Genomic DNA, 18,819 nt, shown 5'->3' with positions numbered 1-18,819 from the left:
TGTTTAATCACCAGATAATGGACTCACCTGTTGATGTGCGAGGCCATAAGTCAAGTGATTTTCATTATGTGCTTTAGAACTGCTGCTCAGTAGCACAGCACATTTCAAATGGTGGATGAGATCACAGAGCAGCTGGAGTAGCTCTCCAACTGAAAGGTTGGAACTGGAGAAACCTGCAGGCAGCTGGAGCTGTATTAAATTTTTACCATTTGGAGTTAATTTAAACTCTCGTTTCCCTCTTCAACGGGTGTGAGAGAAACATTCAATGTTTTTTATTTAAGGAAAATAGATGGTGGTGCCATTAAAAGTTTTATATAAGAGCTGGGGGTTTAAAAAAAATCATAAGGGATTGTTGGATGGATCTTGGCTTGATTCCAAGACATGAGTAGCCGTGCCCTTTGCTCTCGCATCGTTTAGTAAAACAGACTAATGGCTAACACCCAGCTGTGTGGACTGGGTGTCTTTGTCACAGACATTAATTTTCCCATCATTCTTGTGCAGTCATTACATCCAGTACAGGGCCTTCACACACCAGGCCCCCTGTAGTACCCAGCTTCCCGGTGGACATCACATCAGCCTGATCTGCATTTGACAGAGCACATATTTTTGGCCACAGTTCCTTGTCTTTCTTCTCCTTTCCTCTCAGGTGTGCCCCTTCCACATGCCCATCAACCAGCCTATCCTGGGTGTGCATGCAACCTCCCTACGGTTCTCCCCACTGAGCCCATAAAAGGACTTTCCCTTGGCTAGACATGCACATGCCCTTCCCTGCCTGCTGGGATCCTTGTCTCTTGAAGCCAGAGATGACACATCTACACATGCAACGCTGTCTTCTCCCCAGTGTGACTGTACAAATGAAAGATGACGACTTTGGTGAGCCTAATAAAACAAGAGAGTAATTTAGGGGATGAATCTGAAATACCCAATAGCTTCTCAAGAAAGAATCTTTATTTAGATATAAGCAAGCTCTAAGTTGGAATGAAGGAGTTCATTAAAAGGAACTTGAGAGTCGGAGATATGTCAAAACTATCAAGAAAGCTACCAACTCCAGAAAGATCTAACACTCAATCGTGCTGCCCACAGCATGGAAAACAACCTACACTTTTACAGTGGATCCTGTCTTTTTAAAACAGCATTCTTTTGACATACTGTGTGAAAAGATGGCATCCACACCTCTATCTCAAGTAAAAGTGCTGCTAACATTGGTATCTGTTGTAGATGATGCTGTGGAAGGCTCTGGAAACCACTATGAGGCGCATCCTTGTTTGCTAATATTATAACGCTGGGCATCATTTAGCTCTATATTCCCCACACTTGGTCACCCTGCCGAGTTCTGGGCAGCACCACAAAGACACGTGGTAAGGCTTCTCACTGTTCCCCACCAAGTCCCTTGGAGACCACAGACAAGCAAGCTTGATCCATGTACCTTCATTCTTCATCTTCCGTCTCCTTACCAGAAGGTGAACCTCTGGCATGCTCTGTCCCATCTCCTGTACCCATGATAGTGCCTGCCCTAGGCTGTCCTCAGTAGCACAGGATGGGAGAATGCACAAATGAATGAATAACCTCTAGGTTTCACTAGAGCAACAGAAGCCAAAGTGTTGTTGATTTCTACTGTCCTTTAGACATCGACTGTGGGAAAAGATAATGTGCCCAACTTTATTTTCCTGACTTCATTTTCTTCTAGGTTTTATAACGTCCTGCTCTCTGCCCATAGTGCAGAGAAATAAAGAACGGAATTCACGTTTTAACAGGCCCATCAGTCTAAAGTCGACAAATATTTTTTTCTTTGTTTCAAGGAGCTGTTCATCTTGGTGTTCACCTAATTGCCCCATTTCAAGGAGAGAAAAAAATTATCAGTGGACTGAGGTTTTGGGGAAGTCCTACAAAGATTTTCTTTTTGTCTTTTTTCTTGCTTGCTCTTAGATTCATTTAATAATTTGCTCCATAGAGCACCTAGAATTGTGCTAGCCATTGGAGAGAAATATAAATGTGAATAAAACTTGTCAACCACTGCCAAGCATCACACAGTCTAGTGAAGAGAAACTTCGTCAGACCAAGTGTCAAGTGGCGGAATGGAGATCTGTGGAGGACAGTGTTTTTAAAAAACAGGTTTTTGTTTAGACAAAGAGCAGAGTTTTTACAAATTCTCAAAGGGTTATGGACTAAAGGTGAAAGCATATTGTGTTGTTAATAGATGTTTTTTTATGCCCAGTGATACCTAAGACTTGAATGAGGTAAACAGAAGATTGGTTCAGACTTGAAAACAAGTCTGATAAACCAATTATCTTCTCATCTGATCATTCTGGGGAAGATAATTCAGGTCCCACCAGGGTTTAAGCGATGGGGCAGGAAGAAGGATGAGAAGAGTTTGAGTTCATGATTCGGTCAGAAATGTTTTGTATTTCTATTTTGCCTATATCAAGTTCTCATAAGTGAGCCCTTCATATCCAAAAATGTGTTTGATCATCTAATAATAGTGAACTGGAGTGATTGTATATGTGGTCCAAGATGATCAACTTTATCATTCTGAATGAGAAAGATGTTCCAGAAGTCCTAAAGGTTACCATCCCTTCAGTTCACACTCCCCAACACTCTCTGTAGTGATTTCTTATTTGCACCTGAATCTTAATTGGCTATTATAGTAGCACACAGTCGAGCTTCTCTTCATACTAGCATTCTTCATATGAAACAGCTTTCATGGAGAGTTATTTGTTAATAGAATCTGAGTACAGTATAAAAATTATTTTATGAAAAGGATGCCAACAAAAAAAAGTGGAAGGATAGGTGTTTAAGGTGTATAACTGTAGTTTAAGGCCAGCTAAGCTGCCTGCATCCCACACCTAGGATTCAAGGTCGGTTCAAGTAATTGAGCTTTAACTGTGCACATGAGAGACCTGAATTGAGCAGTTCACAACTTTTGTCTTTGATTCAGAGCATGCATCACTTCGAGACCCTGTGTTGATATCAGGTGGCCTTTCCCCATCCCCAGGTACTGGGGCAGGTGGTTGGGAGGCTGGGTATGGCTCCTCCCTACCCCCAGAAACAGGAGCAAGGTGAAAATTTGGAAAGAATGATCATACCCACTTTTCCCTAACCCTTGATCCTTCCCACCCTGATCAAATATGTAAATATCATCTAAAATAAGATAAAAATTTTGTCTTTGATCTGACAATTGTAAGCATTTGGAGAGTGAATCAGCACTCTCTCTCACACACACACGGCATGCACATCGTAGTGGTTTTTGGAAAACAGGAGAAAGTTAAACTACAATCTAGTAAGTAGGAGAAAACATTTGCAAATTACATAACTGATAAGAGCTGAGTATCTCAAATATATAAGCAACTCTTACAATTCAACATTTAAAAACAACGCAAAAGATTTGAATGGCCATTCCTCTGAAGAAATTACACAAAGGAGAAGCCCAACATCCTTCCTCATTAGAGATGAACAGATGGGAACCACCCCGAGATAGCACTGCACATCCACAAAAATAAACAAAAAAACAACTAAGTGTTGATGCAGAGTTAGAGAAGTTGTACCTTCAAACATTACTAGTGGTGATGGAAAATGGTGCAGCTGCTGTGGAAAACAATCTGGCAATTTCTCAAAAAGTTAAAGTTAGAACTACCATATGACCCAGAAGTTCCACTCTTAGTCACATTCCCAAGAGAATGAAAAACATATGCTCGCAAAAGCCTTGTGCACAAATATTCACAGTAGTATTACTTATAACAGCCAAAATGTGTAAACAACCCAAGTGGTTATTAACAGTGATAAACAAAATGATATATTCACAGGTCGAAATATTATTCAGTCATAAAAAGGAATGACATCCAAATACATGCTACAATATAGGTGAATCTTGAAAACATTATACTAAATAAAAGAAATCCGACTAAAGACCACATATTGCATGATTCCAATTATATGAAATTTCAGGAAAAACCCAGAGAGATAGAAAGTAGGTTAGTGGTTGGGGACAGTTGGGCAGAAACAAGAATTAAGATGCCTGGGGTCTATGTGGGGGGATGGAAACATTCTGGAATCAGAGGTGGTGCCGGTTGTAAGCACTAAGACTGCATTAAAATTTGTTGAATTGTATGTTTCTAAGAGAGTTAAAATAGTAAATTTATGTTGAATGAATTTTATCTCAGAAAAACACACAAAAAATTGCAAATTGCTTTCATTTCTACCCAAGAAATAATGTAAGCACAGAATCCACACCCTCCTCTCTATACCCCTGTCTCCCCATCTTTATCAAAATCAAATAATTTCACCCAGGATCAGAATTTCTCCTCCCTTTGAAACCAACACTATTTATTTAAGCCAGTAGAAATCTTGGGCACAATGAAAACCTGACTCAGCAAATAACCAAGGAAGCAGCAGAAATTTTAGCATGCTCTGGCTTTGTGAATATCTTGCTAAAATTCAGGAGAAGAAAAAGGACGAGGCATTCTCTGAGACCTCCTCACAATTTCAGGAGCATTCTTTATCTTAAAACCCTTCCACAGAAGTGGAGAATGGGATAGGATAGGGATACGAAATACGGGACCAGTGTGCTGGCACAGTGAACAAAGCCATCGCATGCAATGCCACCATCCCATCTGGCTGCCCGTTGGTGTCCTGGAGGCTCCACTTTCCACCCAGTTCCCTGCTAATGACCTGGGGGAGTCAGCAAAGGCTGGCTCAAGTGGTTATGTTCCTGCTACCCATATAAGACACCCTGAAGAAGATTCTGGCTCTTGGTTTTGGCCTGTTTTGGCTCTGGCCATTGCAGCCATTTAGAAAACAAATTGGGAGATGGAAAATCTCTATCTGCAATTCTAATTTGCAAATAAATAAATAAAGGAATCTGAAGTAGCATCTTCTGTTTCCTATCTTTATTTTTTAAACTTTATTTATATTTGAAAGGTAGATTTACAGAGAGGGGGACAGGAAGAGAGAGGTATCTTCTAACAACTGGTTCACTTCCCAGATGGCCACAATGACTGAAGCTGAGCTGATCCAAAGCTAGGAGCCAGGTGAAAGCCAGGTCTCCCAAGTGGGTACAGACACCCAAGAACATGGGCCATCCACCACTAGTTTCCTAGTCCATAAGCAGGGAGCTAGATCAGAAGTGCAGCAGTGGGACTAGAACCAGTGTCCACATGAGACACCAGCACTGCAGGTGAAGGATTAGCTTGCTGAGCCACTGTGCCAACCTGTATCTGCTGCTACTTCTTCCAGAATGAGGCTGAGCTTTGGTGAACCAGGTACTCTGGGATTCTTCTGAATCTAGCTATCCTTTGGACTGAAATTATTATTATTATTATTATTTTATTTGAAATACTGATACTTCCACTCTGTATAGTGTTCCTGTTTCATTCCCAGGGGAGGCTAAAAGCATTTGTTTGTCTTGGGATCATTCAGCAAGGGAAGATTCTGTGTGGGACAGAGGTAGGCTTCCATGTGTTTAAGGGAACTGTGTTAAGTGGTGTCACAAAGTTGTCAAAGGCATAGCAGGATGGCTTAATAACCACGAATGGTACAAAAATAGATAAATTACAGGATTTTTGTTTTCCAAATAGCTCTCAGTGGCCCTGTTTTAACCATCTCGTTTGTTGACTTTGCAAATGATTCTGTCCCAAATCATCTGTCTGAACATGGCCACAACCCAGAAACTCCCTAAGTAACAGGCAAGAGCACAACAGCATGTGTGGGGTACCACACAAAACGAAAACGCACTGCTCCTTGTTCCAACATGGCCAAGAATTACAAGTGCGCTGCAATGTACAAAGCTGGCGGTTGCAACGCATGAGCCACCGTGGCACCCGTGGTCTACTGGGAAGAGGTTGGTCCAACACGTGCTCCTGCCTCCACGGGCTCCTCATTTTGATTATGGGCGAACCACTTCACCACCCACAACCTCATTTCCCACCTTGAAAGGTGAGGCTTGGAAATCCTTGTGTCCTGCATTGCTGCAAGGATGATTATTTAAAGCCTCAAGTTCAAATACTAGTGCTGAACACCTTTTTTACTTTTCTATGGAAAAGCGGATGCCATGTATTTAACTTGGACATGAATGGCAGCGGGGTCCTTTGGCAAATTCAGTAGGATCCTTCAAAGCTTAAGGAAAGGGGTCGAGAGGGGCTGCACTTGCTCCCAGCTCCACCCCACACCCTTGGCCTTGCTCTGTGTTTTTATTAGCCGTCTCCTCAGTACATCAGTGGCAAGGCTGATGAAACCGGTGGCAGATTTAACTGCCAGGCAGCTGGGTCACTGTCCCGTGGGTCTTGTTGTCATGCTGCGATCTTAAAGTGACCACGGCCGCTTGGGCTGCTGCTTTCCAAAAGGCTCTGAGAGAGGCCACTGAATAGTTAAACCAGGGAAGAGGAAAGGCAGAAGCTGCTGCTCGCCAAAAAACATGGAGAAGCTGCTTTGAAAAATCCCAAGGTGGCTGAATATCAAGAACACGGCTCCTGCTGTGGGCAGCTGCGTGTGCAGTGGGCAGCCTGAGGGCTTAGAATCAAATCTCCAGCCTAGGTCGCTGCCTCTCCCAGTGGGACTTGGGCAGTGGAGGCAGAAAGCCTAAATATGACAAAATGAAGCTCCCCCCACCCCAACCCTTACTAATGGATGAGGGTTAGCCTAGATGCTTATCTCTTAGACTCTTAGACCCTTAGCAGCATCACTGAACGATGGTTTTGTTGTTTTTTTTTTTTGTGGGGGGGGGAGGGTTTGTTTTGCTTTTCTTTGCTTTGGTGGTAGAGGTGGTTACTGGGGGTGGAGAAAAAGGAGTGAGAAAGAGAAAGCGAAAGGATGACTTATTTAGCAGGCGAGATCGGCACAACTCCTTACCTGGAACCGTCTCATGTCCCTCGGGTTTCCTGCTGTTTTCAAACAATTCTGATTGCACTTGAGGAAAAATTTTAAAAAGAATCTGTGAAGAGAAAGCAATGTGTTACATTTTTCAGTAAACATTTTTTAAGGGAGACCATATCTGCATTCTATTAGATTTGATTTGAAAGCGATTGTATTTCAGGTCTGGGGAATTTCAACCAGCCCTGCCTGTGAACGAACAGTGCTGACCTGGTGCAATTTGCAAATTTGGATGTTTTCAATCGCAAGCCCGGCAACCCCTACTTCATCACTGTAGGGGATTGTTAAGCAGTTCACAAGCTGGGCTCTGGTTTGTGCATGGGCTCTGGGATTTCACAGCACACACACTGGGAAAAAAAAAGGGTGGGGGAGGGTGTTCAAACACAGCAGTGACCCTTGCTGTACAGAAAGTCTCACTCCAGGGTTAAAAATGCTCAGACTGGACCCATGACCCCTGGGGCACCTGATGTAGGTGGCACTTCCCCAGTCACACACACCTATGCTCACTTGCAGAGATGACCTGATATTCTTAACCGTTGTTTACACATATCATCAGTACATGGTATGTTGTTATCCAAAGTCTGTGTACACACGGGTCAGAGGTTTTGTGATTCAGGGTCAGTGTGTGTCCAGATGATCTCTAGCTCATCCGGGAAAATACAGAGGTTATCAATGGGAAGACATTATTTTTTGAAGCCCATATTCTCCTAAATTAACTTTCTGGGCCATTTTTAAATCAGACATCAGGAATCAGATAAAGCGCCTCAACCAAGAAAAATGGCAGAAGTAATTCATCTCATTAACGTCTGAAATTTTGTTTCCAAATACAGTAAGTTTTTCACTTATTTCACTTGCAGAGTCCTTTTCCTTAAAAAAAAAAAAAAATCCAGCTTTTGCAGTGTTAAAGTCCCAGGTGAGCTAGGCCTATTTCCCTTTCTGTTACTATGACAACGAAATTTTACCGCAGTCCCAAAGTCCCTTCAGAACTCTCACATCCATGCCTTGAATTAGAACTTTAAAGGAAAAGATATACATTTTTCCCAGGATTTACCAACAAAAAATACGAAGAAATCAACAATGCTTCCAAAAATTCTGTTTTAAAGCGATGCTGAGTGGAAATGTTCCCTTCACAACCTTCTGCTCCATTTTATGTTTGGAACAATCACACAAAAGAATTAGAGAACGCTTGAATTAATTCTCTTTCTACTTCAAGGAAAAAACAACAACAACAAAACACCTTATGAGAAGAAGATAAACAGTCAACAACAACAATGGAGAAATAGCTCCTATCTTCCTTGACTACGATGTTGCTAAAAATATTTGCCAACATGCTCCTGACCCAATGTGTGAATTTGCAAGTAACAGCTAAGTACTGTTTCATTATTTTACAACATTTACTTTTCACTCTGTCTTTCCATCTTTCTCAGGGAGGGTGGATGGTGGGACATTGCCATCCCACGTAACAGAGGTGTCACCCAGTCCCGGTCAGAGCTGCTCCAGAAGAACAAGGCGAGGACAAGAGCGGCCTTGCTTTACCCGTGGTGTAAATTCACAGCCTGCCGCCACTTCGGACACTGCAGTGAAACATCCGCCCGCAGTCAGCGAAGGGCGTTAGAGGGAAAACTGCTTTTCTGGTAAGTGAAGACAGATTGGGATTCAGGTACCAAAAAGGAAGCCTAGCGCGATGGGGACATTCCTACCCAGTCAGCGCCAGCCACTCGCAATGCACAAGGACGCTCTGAGCGTGTATTAAACACCTGCCTTTCTCTTCAGGATCTCTTTCTAGACAACTGTCCCTAGCCCATACCACACGTACCCCCAAAACTCCCAGCAGCAACTTTTAATTTTCCTGGACTAAACCAAAATCAAGTGTTTTTCTCTCATTCACTAGATCTCAGAGAAGTTCTGCCGCAGCTAGAGAGAGAGAGATTTCCTCCGTCCTCCCCGACTCCTCCTCCAGAGTGGATCTGGTGAAAACATTAATGTTCGCGAAGGCGTTATTGTTACGTGAACGGCGTGGTAGGTGGAAAAGTGCAAAGGAGATAAATGTTTACATAAAATCAAACTGATTTAGGGAAACATAGAGCCTGCTGAAAGGCTTTATTCATTCTAAATTAGGACCAAAACAGTTACTGGGATGGAGAACACTTTGTTTTGACCCTTTCATGTGTCTGGGGGCTGAGTTTATGAACTGCACAGCCCTGCACACTTGGGATGTGGCACTCAGCTTACAAAGGGGAAGGCGGGTGGGGAGAGGAGGCAGGGAAAAGAAAGTTCTCTTACACACATAGTATCTTCTAAAGGCAGGCACTGTTACCCCTAAATGACCACTCCAGAAATAAAACCTAGATCCTTTCAAACGTATGGTTCTGAAAAGTAATAGAAAATTTTAGCGCTCCTGACTTTGTTCATGCCTTCCACTGTTTTCCCCCTTGACCTCTGTGTTCAGGGCTTGATTCAACGTCCTCTACCAACCATACAGTCCATTAGCCAGCGCATAACATGCAGGCAACAAATTCTCTTCGAATCCCCTGGGTCTAGATCCCACTGAAGCCAAGGCTGCCTGGAAAATGTCAGCTCTCTGCACTCAGAAATGGGAAACAAAATGAATTACAAGAGCCAGACCGAATGTGCAGCTTCCCATCTCATCAGGATGGAGGTCATTTCCACGTTCTCCCAACAATACTGACAACGTGAACACTACAATCCCTTAGCAGGATGGGGCAGGCAAGGCTTCTGATCTTGCTTTTCCAAGTGAGCACTGATAACTACAGGTTTATCTTTGTGTCATCAATAAAGAGGAATCAAGAGGTAACATCACAATGGGAACTTAAACCCTCAGATTTCAGTCTGGTAATCGGGTCACTGATGGAAATAAAATGTACTGAAAGGGATTCCTTTGGTCCACAAATATGTATTAAATGCCACCAGCACACAAGTCTTGATCTGCAACCAATTACCATACAAAGTGCTAATGGGGTGGGGAGTCGGTGGGAGGAGGAGCTGGGGAGGGATCTTCAAAAAGCTCATGGAAAATATGTATCATGAAAACACTATGTGTGGATTTCACAATGGTTTACACCAAAATAATGTGTCTTTTAACTTTGTTTTTCCACCCATCTTTCGAGTCATTCTCATATTATGTAAGTGCAATGAAAAAAAAAAAACAACACGCGGACTTGACGAACCTCTGGAAGGGACTGCCTTGTCAGGGACAAACTCCTGAAAACAAACATCAACACTTCCTGAGTCCCAATGTGTGGGTGACACGGTGGCTTCTGAAAGACAGCTCGGGGTCACCGAGATGGGGCTAAGGAAACAGGTGAGGGGCAGAAAATGGAGTCTCTGGGATGTTGCCTTGGCTGTCCCTGGCAGTGCCCCTCTGCAGACAGGTAGCTGGTTGGGTCAGAGGCAACTTTCCACTAGGTTCCTTCCTCGGGGATCCTGGGGCAGGGACTGTGCTTGGGCAGCGTGACACATTGGCACTCTCCTTGTGCCTTCTCACGGTCCTGTGTGCTCAGCAGCTGAAGGGTTCAGGGGTCACAGCAGCGCCAGAAAGGGGGCTTGATGGATATCTATGTAGCTTCCACACTTCAGCCACAGGTGTCCCAAAACCCCTAGGCAATGTCTCAGCCCCTAAATACACCATGTTTTTTCTCTTCAGACATGACTGAAGTTTAATTTATAAATTAGGCACAAGAAGACACAAAATAACAACAGTTAGTAACAGACTGGAACAATGATAACAATATCTTCTAAGATTTATTTAAAATTTAAACTGCTTATTTCTAAGATCTTCTATTTAATTTTATTCAGGCCACAATTGATCACATTTAACCAACACCATAGAAAGTAAAATCCTGTGTTTTATATACAATGCCTCATTTGAATCTCACAACAATCTAAGAGTGATGAATCATTGTACAGCTGGGGGAAACGGAAGACCCCAAGAACTTCAGATAATTACGAAAGACCTCCAAGCTTATAAATGGTGGATACAAGGATTCGAACCTGGATCTTGGTCACATGCTCCATTTGGCATTGTGTGTTCCCTATATCAATTACATTGTGATGGTCACAAGCCTATGAATCTACCAGGAATCACTGAGTTGTACATCTTGAAAAAAATACAGTTTATGATGTATGAATTACATATTAGCAAAGCTATTAGACAGGAACTTCAGAAAACATGACCTAAAAGGGGCAATAGGGACAAAATGTAAAGCAAGAACAACTGAGTAGGGAAGACAAAAAAAAAAAAAAGGGTGAAGGATTCTGGCTTCTTGGGGGAAGTGAGAGGGGTGTAGCACCCCCAAGAGGAAAATGTTAGGTGAAAGAGAATCCCACGGAAGTAAATGCTAAGACTGAAAACTGCTGAATTCCTTTATTTACTCATTTGATCAGTATGCATTTAGTGTGTTTTATCCATCAGGAAAGTTCAGGCACAGTGGCAAAGTCCACACCTCCTGGAGCTCACAACCAAATTCTGCAAAACCGCACACCGCAGGGAGCAGGTGCAGCACGCAGCCTGGGTCCGCACAGTCCCAGGGACAGGTAGAAGGCCTCGAGGGATCCCCTCGTACAAAGGTGGCCCTTTCCCCTCTATTCTCTAGAAGACTCTGCACTTCTCAGAAACACAGCGAAAGCTCCCAAGTGACCTAGACATGTCCTGTGTCCTCCCAAGGTACAAACCAAGTTTGAACCTGCATGCACAAATCAGAATCCGACTTAAGCTCCAAGAGGGGAGACAGGGAGAAATCAAAAATCCCTGAAATGGCAACTGCTGGCCAGATTCCAGGATGGTAAGCAAGGGTCTGATAGCCACAAAACTCAGCACCAGATTTCTCCAGATAGATGGAAGTGGCCATTCAATTTACACTCTCCCTCCCCCTACCACTTAAAATCCCAGCTCTGGTACCATCTTTAAAAATGCAAGTACAAGGGCCCAGCACAATAGCCTAGTGGCTAAAGTCCTCACCTTGAGTGTGTCGGGATCCTGTTTAGGTGCCAGTTCTAGTCCCAGCAGCCCTGCTTCCCATCCAGCTCTTTGCTTGTGGCCTGAGAAGGCAGTCAAGGATGGCCCAAGGCCTTGGGACTCTGCACCTGCATGTGAGACCAGAGGAGGCTCTGGGCTCCTGGCTTCGGATTGGCTCAGCTTTGGCCATCGCAGTGTCTCAGGGAGTGAATCAATGGACAAAAGATTTTCCTCTCTGTCTCTCCTCCTTTCTGTATATCTGTCTTTGCAGTGAAAATAAATAAATCTTAAAAAAAATACAAGTACGAGGGGCCAGCTTGGTGGCATCCTCTATGGTTACTGGTTCGATTCCTGGCTAACCCAGTTTTGATTCAGGACCCTGCTATTGTGTCCTGAGGAAGGCAGTGGAGGCTGGCCCAAGTCCTTGGGCCCCTACACTCATGTGGGAGGCCAGAGGTTCTTGGCTTCTGGCCTTTGTCTGGCCCAACTATGGCTGTTGTGGTTATTTAGCAGTGAACGAGCAAATGGGAGATCTTTGTTTCTGACTCACTCACTCTGCCTTTTAAATAAATACATTTTTTAAAGCAATTCAAGTGCAAAAAAAATATAAACAAGTATTCAGAAAGGTAGTACAGCATCTTTCAAGAAAAAATCAGAAAGGGATGCATATTGAAGATACAGGACCTTGGCATCCTAACAGCATCATATACACAGTCTTAACCTGTGTGCAAAAAGTACAAAAAGTACAATAGCCTTCACTCTGAAACTTAGTTCCTTATTCTTAGAAAAACACACTCAGAGTTCAAGGGTTGGTATCATAGCATCATAGCTTAAGCCTCTGCCTGCAGTGCTAGCATCCCATATGGACAGCGCTTTGAGTCCTGGCTGCTCCACTTGTGATCCAGTTCCCTACTAATGTGCCTGGGAAAGTAACCAAGGATGGCCCAAGTCCTTAGGCCACTACACCTACATGGAAGACCCAGAAGAAGCTCCTGGTTCCTGGCTTCAGACAGACCCAACTTGGAGTTGAGGCCAAATGGAAAGTGAACCAGCAGATGGACAATATCTCTGTCTCTCTCTGTAAATCTGCCTTTCAAATAAAAATGAAAAACTCCTTTGAAAAAAATCTTATTCTGTCCACCTCAGAAACAACTTCTGTTATGACTTGGTCACATTTTACACACCACAGAAATGAAAACACCCCGCACTCTCCAAGACCAAGAAGTGGGTACTGCGGCTGGGTCTGTCTGCCACGAGGGTCACATAAACTGGCTGCAATCACTGACGGCTGAGCCAAGCTTGCAGTTGACCCTCACACACCATGGAGGTCCTTCGAGGTCTATGTTCATTGATTGTGGAGGAATAATTTTTTTATCTGGATTGTTGAATTTTTTTTTGAATAGTCCAATAATTCAAATAGTCAGTGTCATTGTGCATGCTTCCAAAACTGCCAGGCCCCTTTCCCTGACAGCATTTCTGTGAGCACTCAATGACAGGGAAAGGCTGGATCACAACATCCCATCTGAAAGAAATGAACTGCCTTCCTTTTCCCTGGGTCCTCTCCATGAGGCCACACCCCTTGGAGGATCAGAACACTCAACTCTCACATCAGTGAGATGCAGTGCTGTGGGATGCACCCGTGGATCCATTTGTTCGCTCGGAAAATGGCCCTGTGGGAGCTCATTGTGCTTCATATGATAGCACAATCCCCAAATAAGTGATTTCTACTGGAGAACATTGTGATAACACAATGACAATTATCTGTCTTTGACCCAAGACTTAACAGTCATATCTTCTTTGAATTTGTCTATCGGGAACATACCTTCCTTCTCCCAAAACCTCCAATAGAATTCAAACAACAGCAACACCAATAATGAAGGGCCACAGTGCATCCCAACCTTGGTCTGGGGACAAGGTGCCCTTGATCAGTCTTTTGATCCATGGAGATCTTAGTCCAGGCTGGCAAGGATCTGGAAGCTTTAAACACCTTGAGATGATTCTAAATGAAGTCTATGAAAATGAAGAGACTCCAGCAGATTCAGCCTCCCATAGCTCTTGCTATCTGAAGTCCCTAGTTAATGAGGCATCTGAGAAAGCCTGGTACTTGAGATGTGTTTTGGCAAGGTGGGGAGGGTTGACACAAAGACTCAAGAAGGTCTATGCAAAGGGAAATGATTTACAAGTTTTGCCTGACTGGCTTCTTTATGCTTAAACCAAAAATTAATTTTTGTAAGTTAATTTCTACCTAATCCCTCTATATAAACAATGCTTCCACTGTAAATATGAATATCTAAACAGAGTTAGGTATAAAATCTGTAATCCCTGTGGGCCTTCCTGCAGAAGAGACATATTACCAGAAAAGATTATTCATTGAACTATTTTAGTAAAGGCCATTTCAGATCTAAAATATTTATGTGCCCAGAAATATTTCAAGCAATAAACATTCTTGTTTTCAACTACCCCCTCAATTTCTCTAACTCCTTTGGCTAAAAAACTGAACATGATAATTACAGTAACAATTAATGATAGCCCAGACTCATTGGGCTCAGATTATTTGCTATGCATGCATTTATTGCTCTGGGAATAGGGGGATTAACAGCCCATTTTACAGAGGTGCTAAAGAAGATTCAGAAAGGTTAGAGTCTTTCCCAATGCAAATTAGCTAAGAAGTGGAAGAGCTAGCAGTGGAACTCAGGCTTGCCCAAAGCTGCTCTAGAGGGAGCGAGCCCAAGTCCCTTTAGAAGGAAAAGGTGGAGCACATTGCGCAGCAGCTCTTTGTTTCAGAAACCAAGGGCCTCGATCTACCTGGCAGATCATGTCACGTCCTTCCCCTTCCAGGATGAATCAGAGTGAAGTTGTTAACATGGTGAGACAAAGACAGCCAAGATGCCTACAAGCCCTCACAAAGTATATGATCGTATAAGAAAGTCTATGAGATAGTCAGAAAACAAGACTTTGCATGAAACCAAGTTCCAAAAATGGCACAGATCAAACACTTGCTGTCCTCTGCCAGAAAATGTAAAAAGTTATTCTAGCTTATTAGGAAGATTCTGGCCCATTTGTCCATCATCACTATGGAGAGGGGTGAGGCAAGAATTAAACATGTCTTATAAGAAGCTGAATTAAATCTTGGAAAACATTTTTCCAGAATCAAGTCATCAAAGCTAAATTTTGAAAGCCTTACCCAAGGGAGAGAGGAAGAGTTCCTCGGAGAGAGATTTTTAAATAGATCCAGCGAGCTGGTTCCTTTGGTGGCTAATCAGGCAGTGCCTACCAAGTCATTTCCACCTGACTTCAATGTATCTGGTATTACTATTATTTAAAACCTATGTTAACATTAAGGATCATACATCAAAATTAAGGAACTTCAAAGACCAGTAGCAGGACTAGTTATCAATGCAAAGTGTGAGAGTAAATGCCTGGTACAAAGTCAGCTGCTATCCATTTCATTAAGCATACTCCTGTCCCCTTCCCTATATTGTCCAGGTCTTTAAACAACCCATATGCCAACAAAATCATTCCTGAGAGAGAAATTACAAAATCCAATCTGATTCTCTTGGCATTGGCCATCTCTCCAATATCGGCATGTCTTCTACTTGAAGAATTCCTCTTAATTTCTGTGGGAGAGATATTGACACACACATACACACTGGGGTAGACAGCAAAGTCCTCCTCATTGTTAGTAAACGCTGGTCAAGAGAAGATTTCACAGCTAATCTACACTCTATGGCTATTCCTAACTGGCAACAGGCCCTGTCCAATCGCATTTGATTCCATGTTCACTGCAATGACAAGCTCCTGGAAGTGGCATTGCAGCTTGGCAATAGATTCTTTGTTATCCAACACATTGCCTTCGAGGAGGTTTCGCTGTATTCATTTAGGCACCAGGAGGGAACTGCTTCTCCCACTGTGTAAATATAACTCCATATCGATAGATTTCATTACAGAGCCATTTCAGGACTTCTTCCAAGCAAATGTCTCCCACAGCTCACATGGCAAGTGGTGGACCACCCGCAGCCGTGGCGGTACAAAGATAAGGAGCCACTTGGATGCTCAGCTGATTTCTGACCATCACAAAGACAAGGTCCTCAGGTTGGGAGTCTTCCCCCTCCTAGAGTCAGATACATCCACTGCTGAATTCCATGACTTGGCACCATGAGACGCGTAGGGGCAGAAAATCTCTAAAGAAAAGTCCTTGCTTTTGCACTCAGATAAAAATCTGACACCATTAATGAAAATAATAATTGAACTTGTTGGGTTTGAATTGCAATGGAACACAACATGAAGAGCATATTTATGATTCTAATTGTTCTAAATCATCTTTGGAGGGCTCTTTGCAAAGTACATCTTTCTAGTTCTATCTTTTCCTTTGTGTTTCAAACTGCATCCTCTTCTTGGACCTATCCCTTTTCCTTTATCCTCCAGAGCCAAAAACAAAACTGAGTCACATGACAGATTTTGTTCTGAAAAACATCTTGCTGTGAAACTTCCAAACAAGAACACAAAAGAGTTCCCTTTCTTGCACCATGACTCCTCAGGTGAAGGAGAGAAATGCAGTGATTAGTCCACCACCAGCTAACTGGGTCCTCACCAAGGTATTTCCTCAGTGCCTGTACCCCACTTTTCCCCTCCCCTGCCACTTCTCTGCCCTCCCAGTGAAGCTCATCTATGCTAGACTGAGCAGTGAACACCAATTACACCAAGAGCCCTTTGCTGCTGCCTGGTCTGCTGGTTTTACTGTTTTGCCAGATGGTTGAGGCCAATGTGTAAAACTCTCTACCCTACCATTAATTCATAACTCGGCAATAACTTTCCCATGACTCCGGGAAATTGACATGAAGTGCAAATGTGAATATTTGGAAAGGGAATCAAGGTTGGGTAACTCTTTTACACCTGCCAGAACAGATAGCAGTGAGACAATATGATACCTCATCATATACGCTGGAATGTTACTTTCCCTAAACCAAGGCTGCATGACTAAATACCCAATATTGGAGAAAGTAGGGAACGAAGTTTAGAGTTTGGGCACCTTGTAGCATGGCCTCCTCACTAAGTTTTCAGCTTCAGACCTACAGCACCTATGGATTCACTCATTAATGCCCTTGGGCTTGAGCATCTATGCAACATTATATTTTTCCAACAGATTCATAGATTAGCAGATATGAGTGCATTCTCTTGTTAAGACAGGACACCATCCAATGTTTGTTAGCATCATTAAACTAAAACTGACTTTTCACCTGCTCCCATACCATATGCAGCTGCAAATTTTTAAATTAAACTATGAAGCCATGCATAAATTTACATATATTACAGACTAGCCTCTCCATTTAACATGCAAATGTACTCCAATGTTTCAGAACACCTTCTGTCGCTAATTAATTTGCTGAATTATAATTAGACTAATCCTGCATAATTAATAAGCACAGATTTTTTTTTAATTTGTAAGCAGCTTGAGGAGATCATTCACTTCCTTCTATAAACTGCTAAGTAAGTGTTAAAAAAAATCTGGAAAGAACATGTGTGAAAAGGTATGTTTGATGTCGCATACAAACTCAAACTAGCATAGAAGATGCAGAAGTCAGTATTGATAAAGGTTCATATTTGAAGCCAACAATCAAACAATCAAAAAAAATCACATCCAGAGGATGGGGACTAATTCTTCCTTTGTCTCCTTGTATATAGTGTTTTATTCTTTGCCTTCTATCCAATGGATCTTCCAAGATCACAGAGGCGGGAAAGGATTAAAGGAACCGTATGTTGTATTAGGAGAGATAATGATATTAACACTCCACTGTATATCAAAACACTCTGTGCATGCTGGGTGCTTAGAAGCCCCTTTGATAGTATTTGGAATCATTTTCATTTTGGCTGCCAAAAACACCCGAGATCCATCTAGTGGAAACAATTAAGTTCCATTAGTACTGTATCCATTCGGTAATGATCGCTACGAAGGGTCCCTCTTTCATGCTGGAGAGTAGAGTCACAAAGTATGCATTTGTACACATGAAGACGGGAAGCTGTAGGCTTTACAACCAAGCATGAAAGTTTCATTTTGACCTAAAAAATAAACCCAGGACAAGCAGGCTCAAGGTGCGGGTAGATGATTTTTGGAAAATCTAAGGCAAGAATGTGGAAGACAGGTAAGCCTAATAAACAGTGCTACAAATTGAGAGACTCTAGAAAGATTGTGGGAGATGAATGTGCTAGCAAGAGGAGCTCTAAACCATCACGAAGAGGAGAAATAGGCTTTTGGAGAACATAAAAGGCTCCTTGACCCTTCCAATTCAGTGAAACCACATATATGAGTGGTCAAAAGATGGTTGAGCCAAAAGCCTGGAGTCTCTTGAAATGGAAAGAGCATTCTATCACCTCTAGGCAAAACATCGTAAAGGAGAAATAATCTCCCCAAGTTCATTCCCATGCCAGATACACTGTCTCAATAGCAGGCAGCCAACATTTTAAAGTGTATTCTTCAATGTTTTATGAAGCTTAGACAATAAGTTGGGAATTGAGAAGTTAAAAAGTACATAGATGTCTAGAAGGCTCTTGGACAAAGCCAGCAGATCAGGCAGGGCCCTGCCATCCAAGCAACTGGTCCTGTGATTTCCTGGTGAGACACCGACTCCAGAAATCTCTGCATCTCCTTACTTGCAAGGAGAAGCCAGGACAGCTAGGGGGTTGGCCCCAACAACTAACCTAAGTGCGAAAACTATTTTGGAAATGCCTGACTGTTAGGTCTCAAGATACCTCATTACACATATGCCAATCCTCCCTCCCTGTTTCTTTAAATTCTGAAATCAGATTCTTCTATTGCCAAGCATTATGAACAAGGGACATTCAACTTGTAATAAGATATCTGGCTTCTCTGTAGTCAGGAACATGTGTCAGTTATTTTTCTGCAGCAAAAAGTGCTTGATGGTTAAACCCACAGCATCAAGTATGGAGTCTTTCTACTTGTTTCTTCCCAGATGGTGCCCAGTTGA

At 42.7% G+C, this 18,819-nt stretch overlaps 1 protein-coding gene across 10 annotated transcripts in view; it reads right to left on the bottom strand.

The window, feature by feature from the left end:
• The window catches only part of EBF2 (EBF transcription factor 2), a 185,674-nt gene that overhangs the window by 45,262 nt on the left and 121,593 nt on the right, over positions 1-18,819 (bottom strand). For all 10 annotated transcript variants that reach the window (XM_040965856.1, XM_040965853.1, XM_040965852.1 and 7 more), the window contains one exon: positions 6,841-6,922. In XM_040965856.1, coding sequence (XP_040821790.1) covers positions 6,841-6,922 — 82 coding nt within the window. The remainder of the gene's footprint in view (positions 1-6,840; positions 6,923-18,819) is intronic.

The sequence above is a fragment of the Ochotona curzoniae genome, unplaced genomic scaffold (genome assembly GCF_017591425.1).
Source record: "Ochotona curzoniae isolate NIBS_2020 unplaced genomic scaffold, NIBS_Ocur_1.0 scaffold_4505, whole genome shotgun sequence".
Taxonomy (NCBI): Eukaryota; Metazoa; Chordata; class Mammalia; order Lagomorpha; family Ochotonidae; genus Ochotona; species Ochotona curzoniae.
This window is presented reverse-complemented; position numbering and strand designations above follow the sequence as displayed.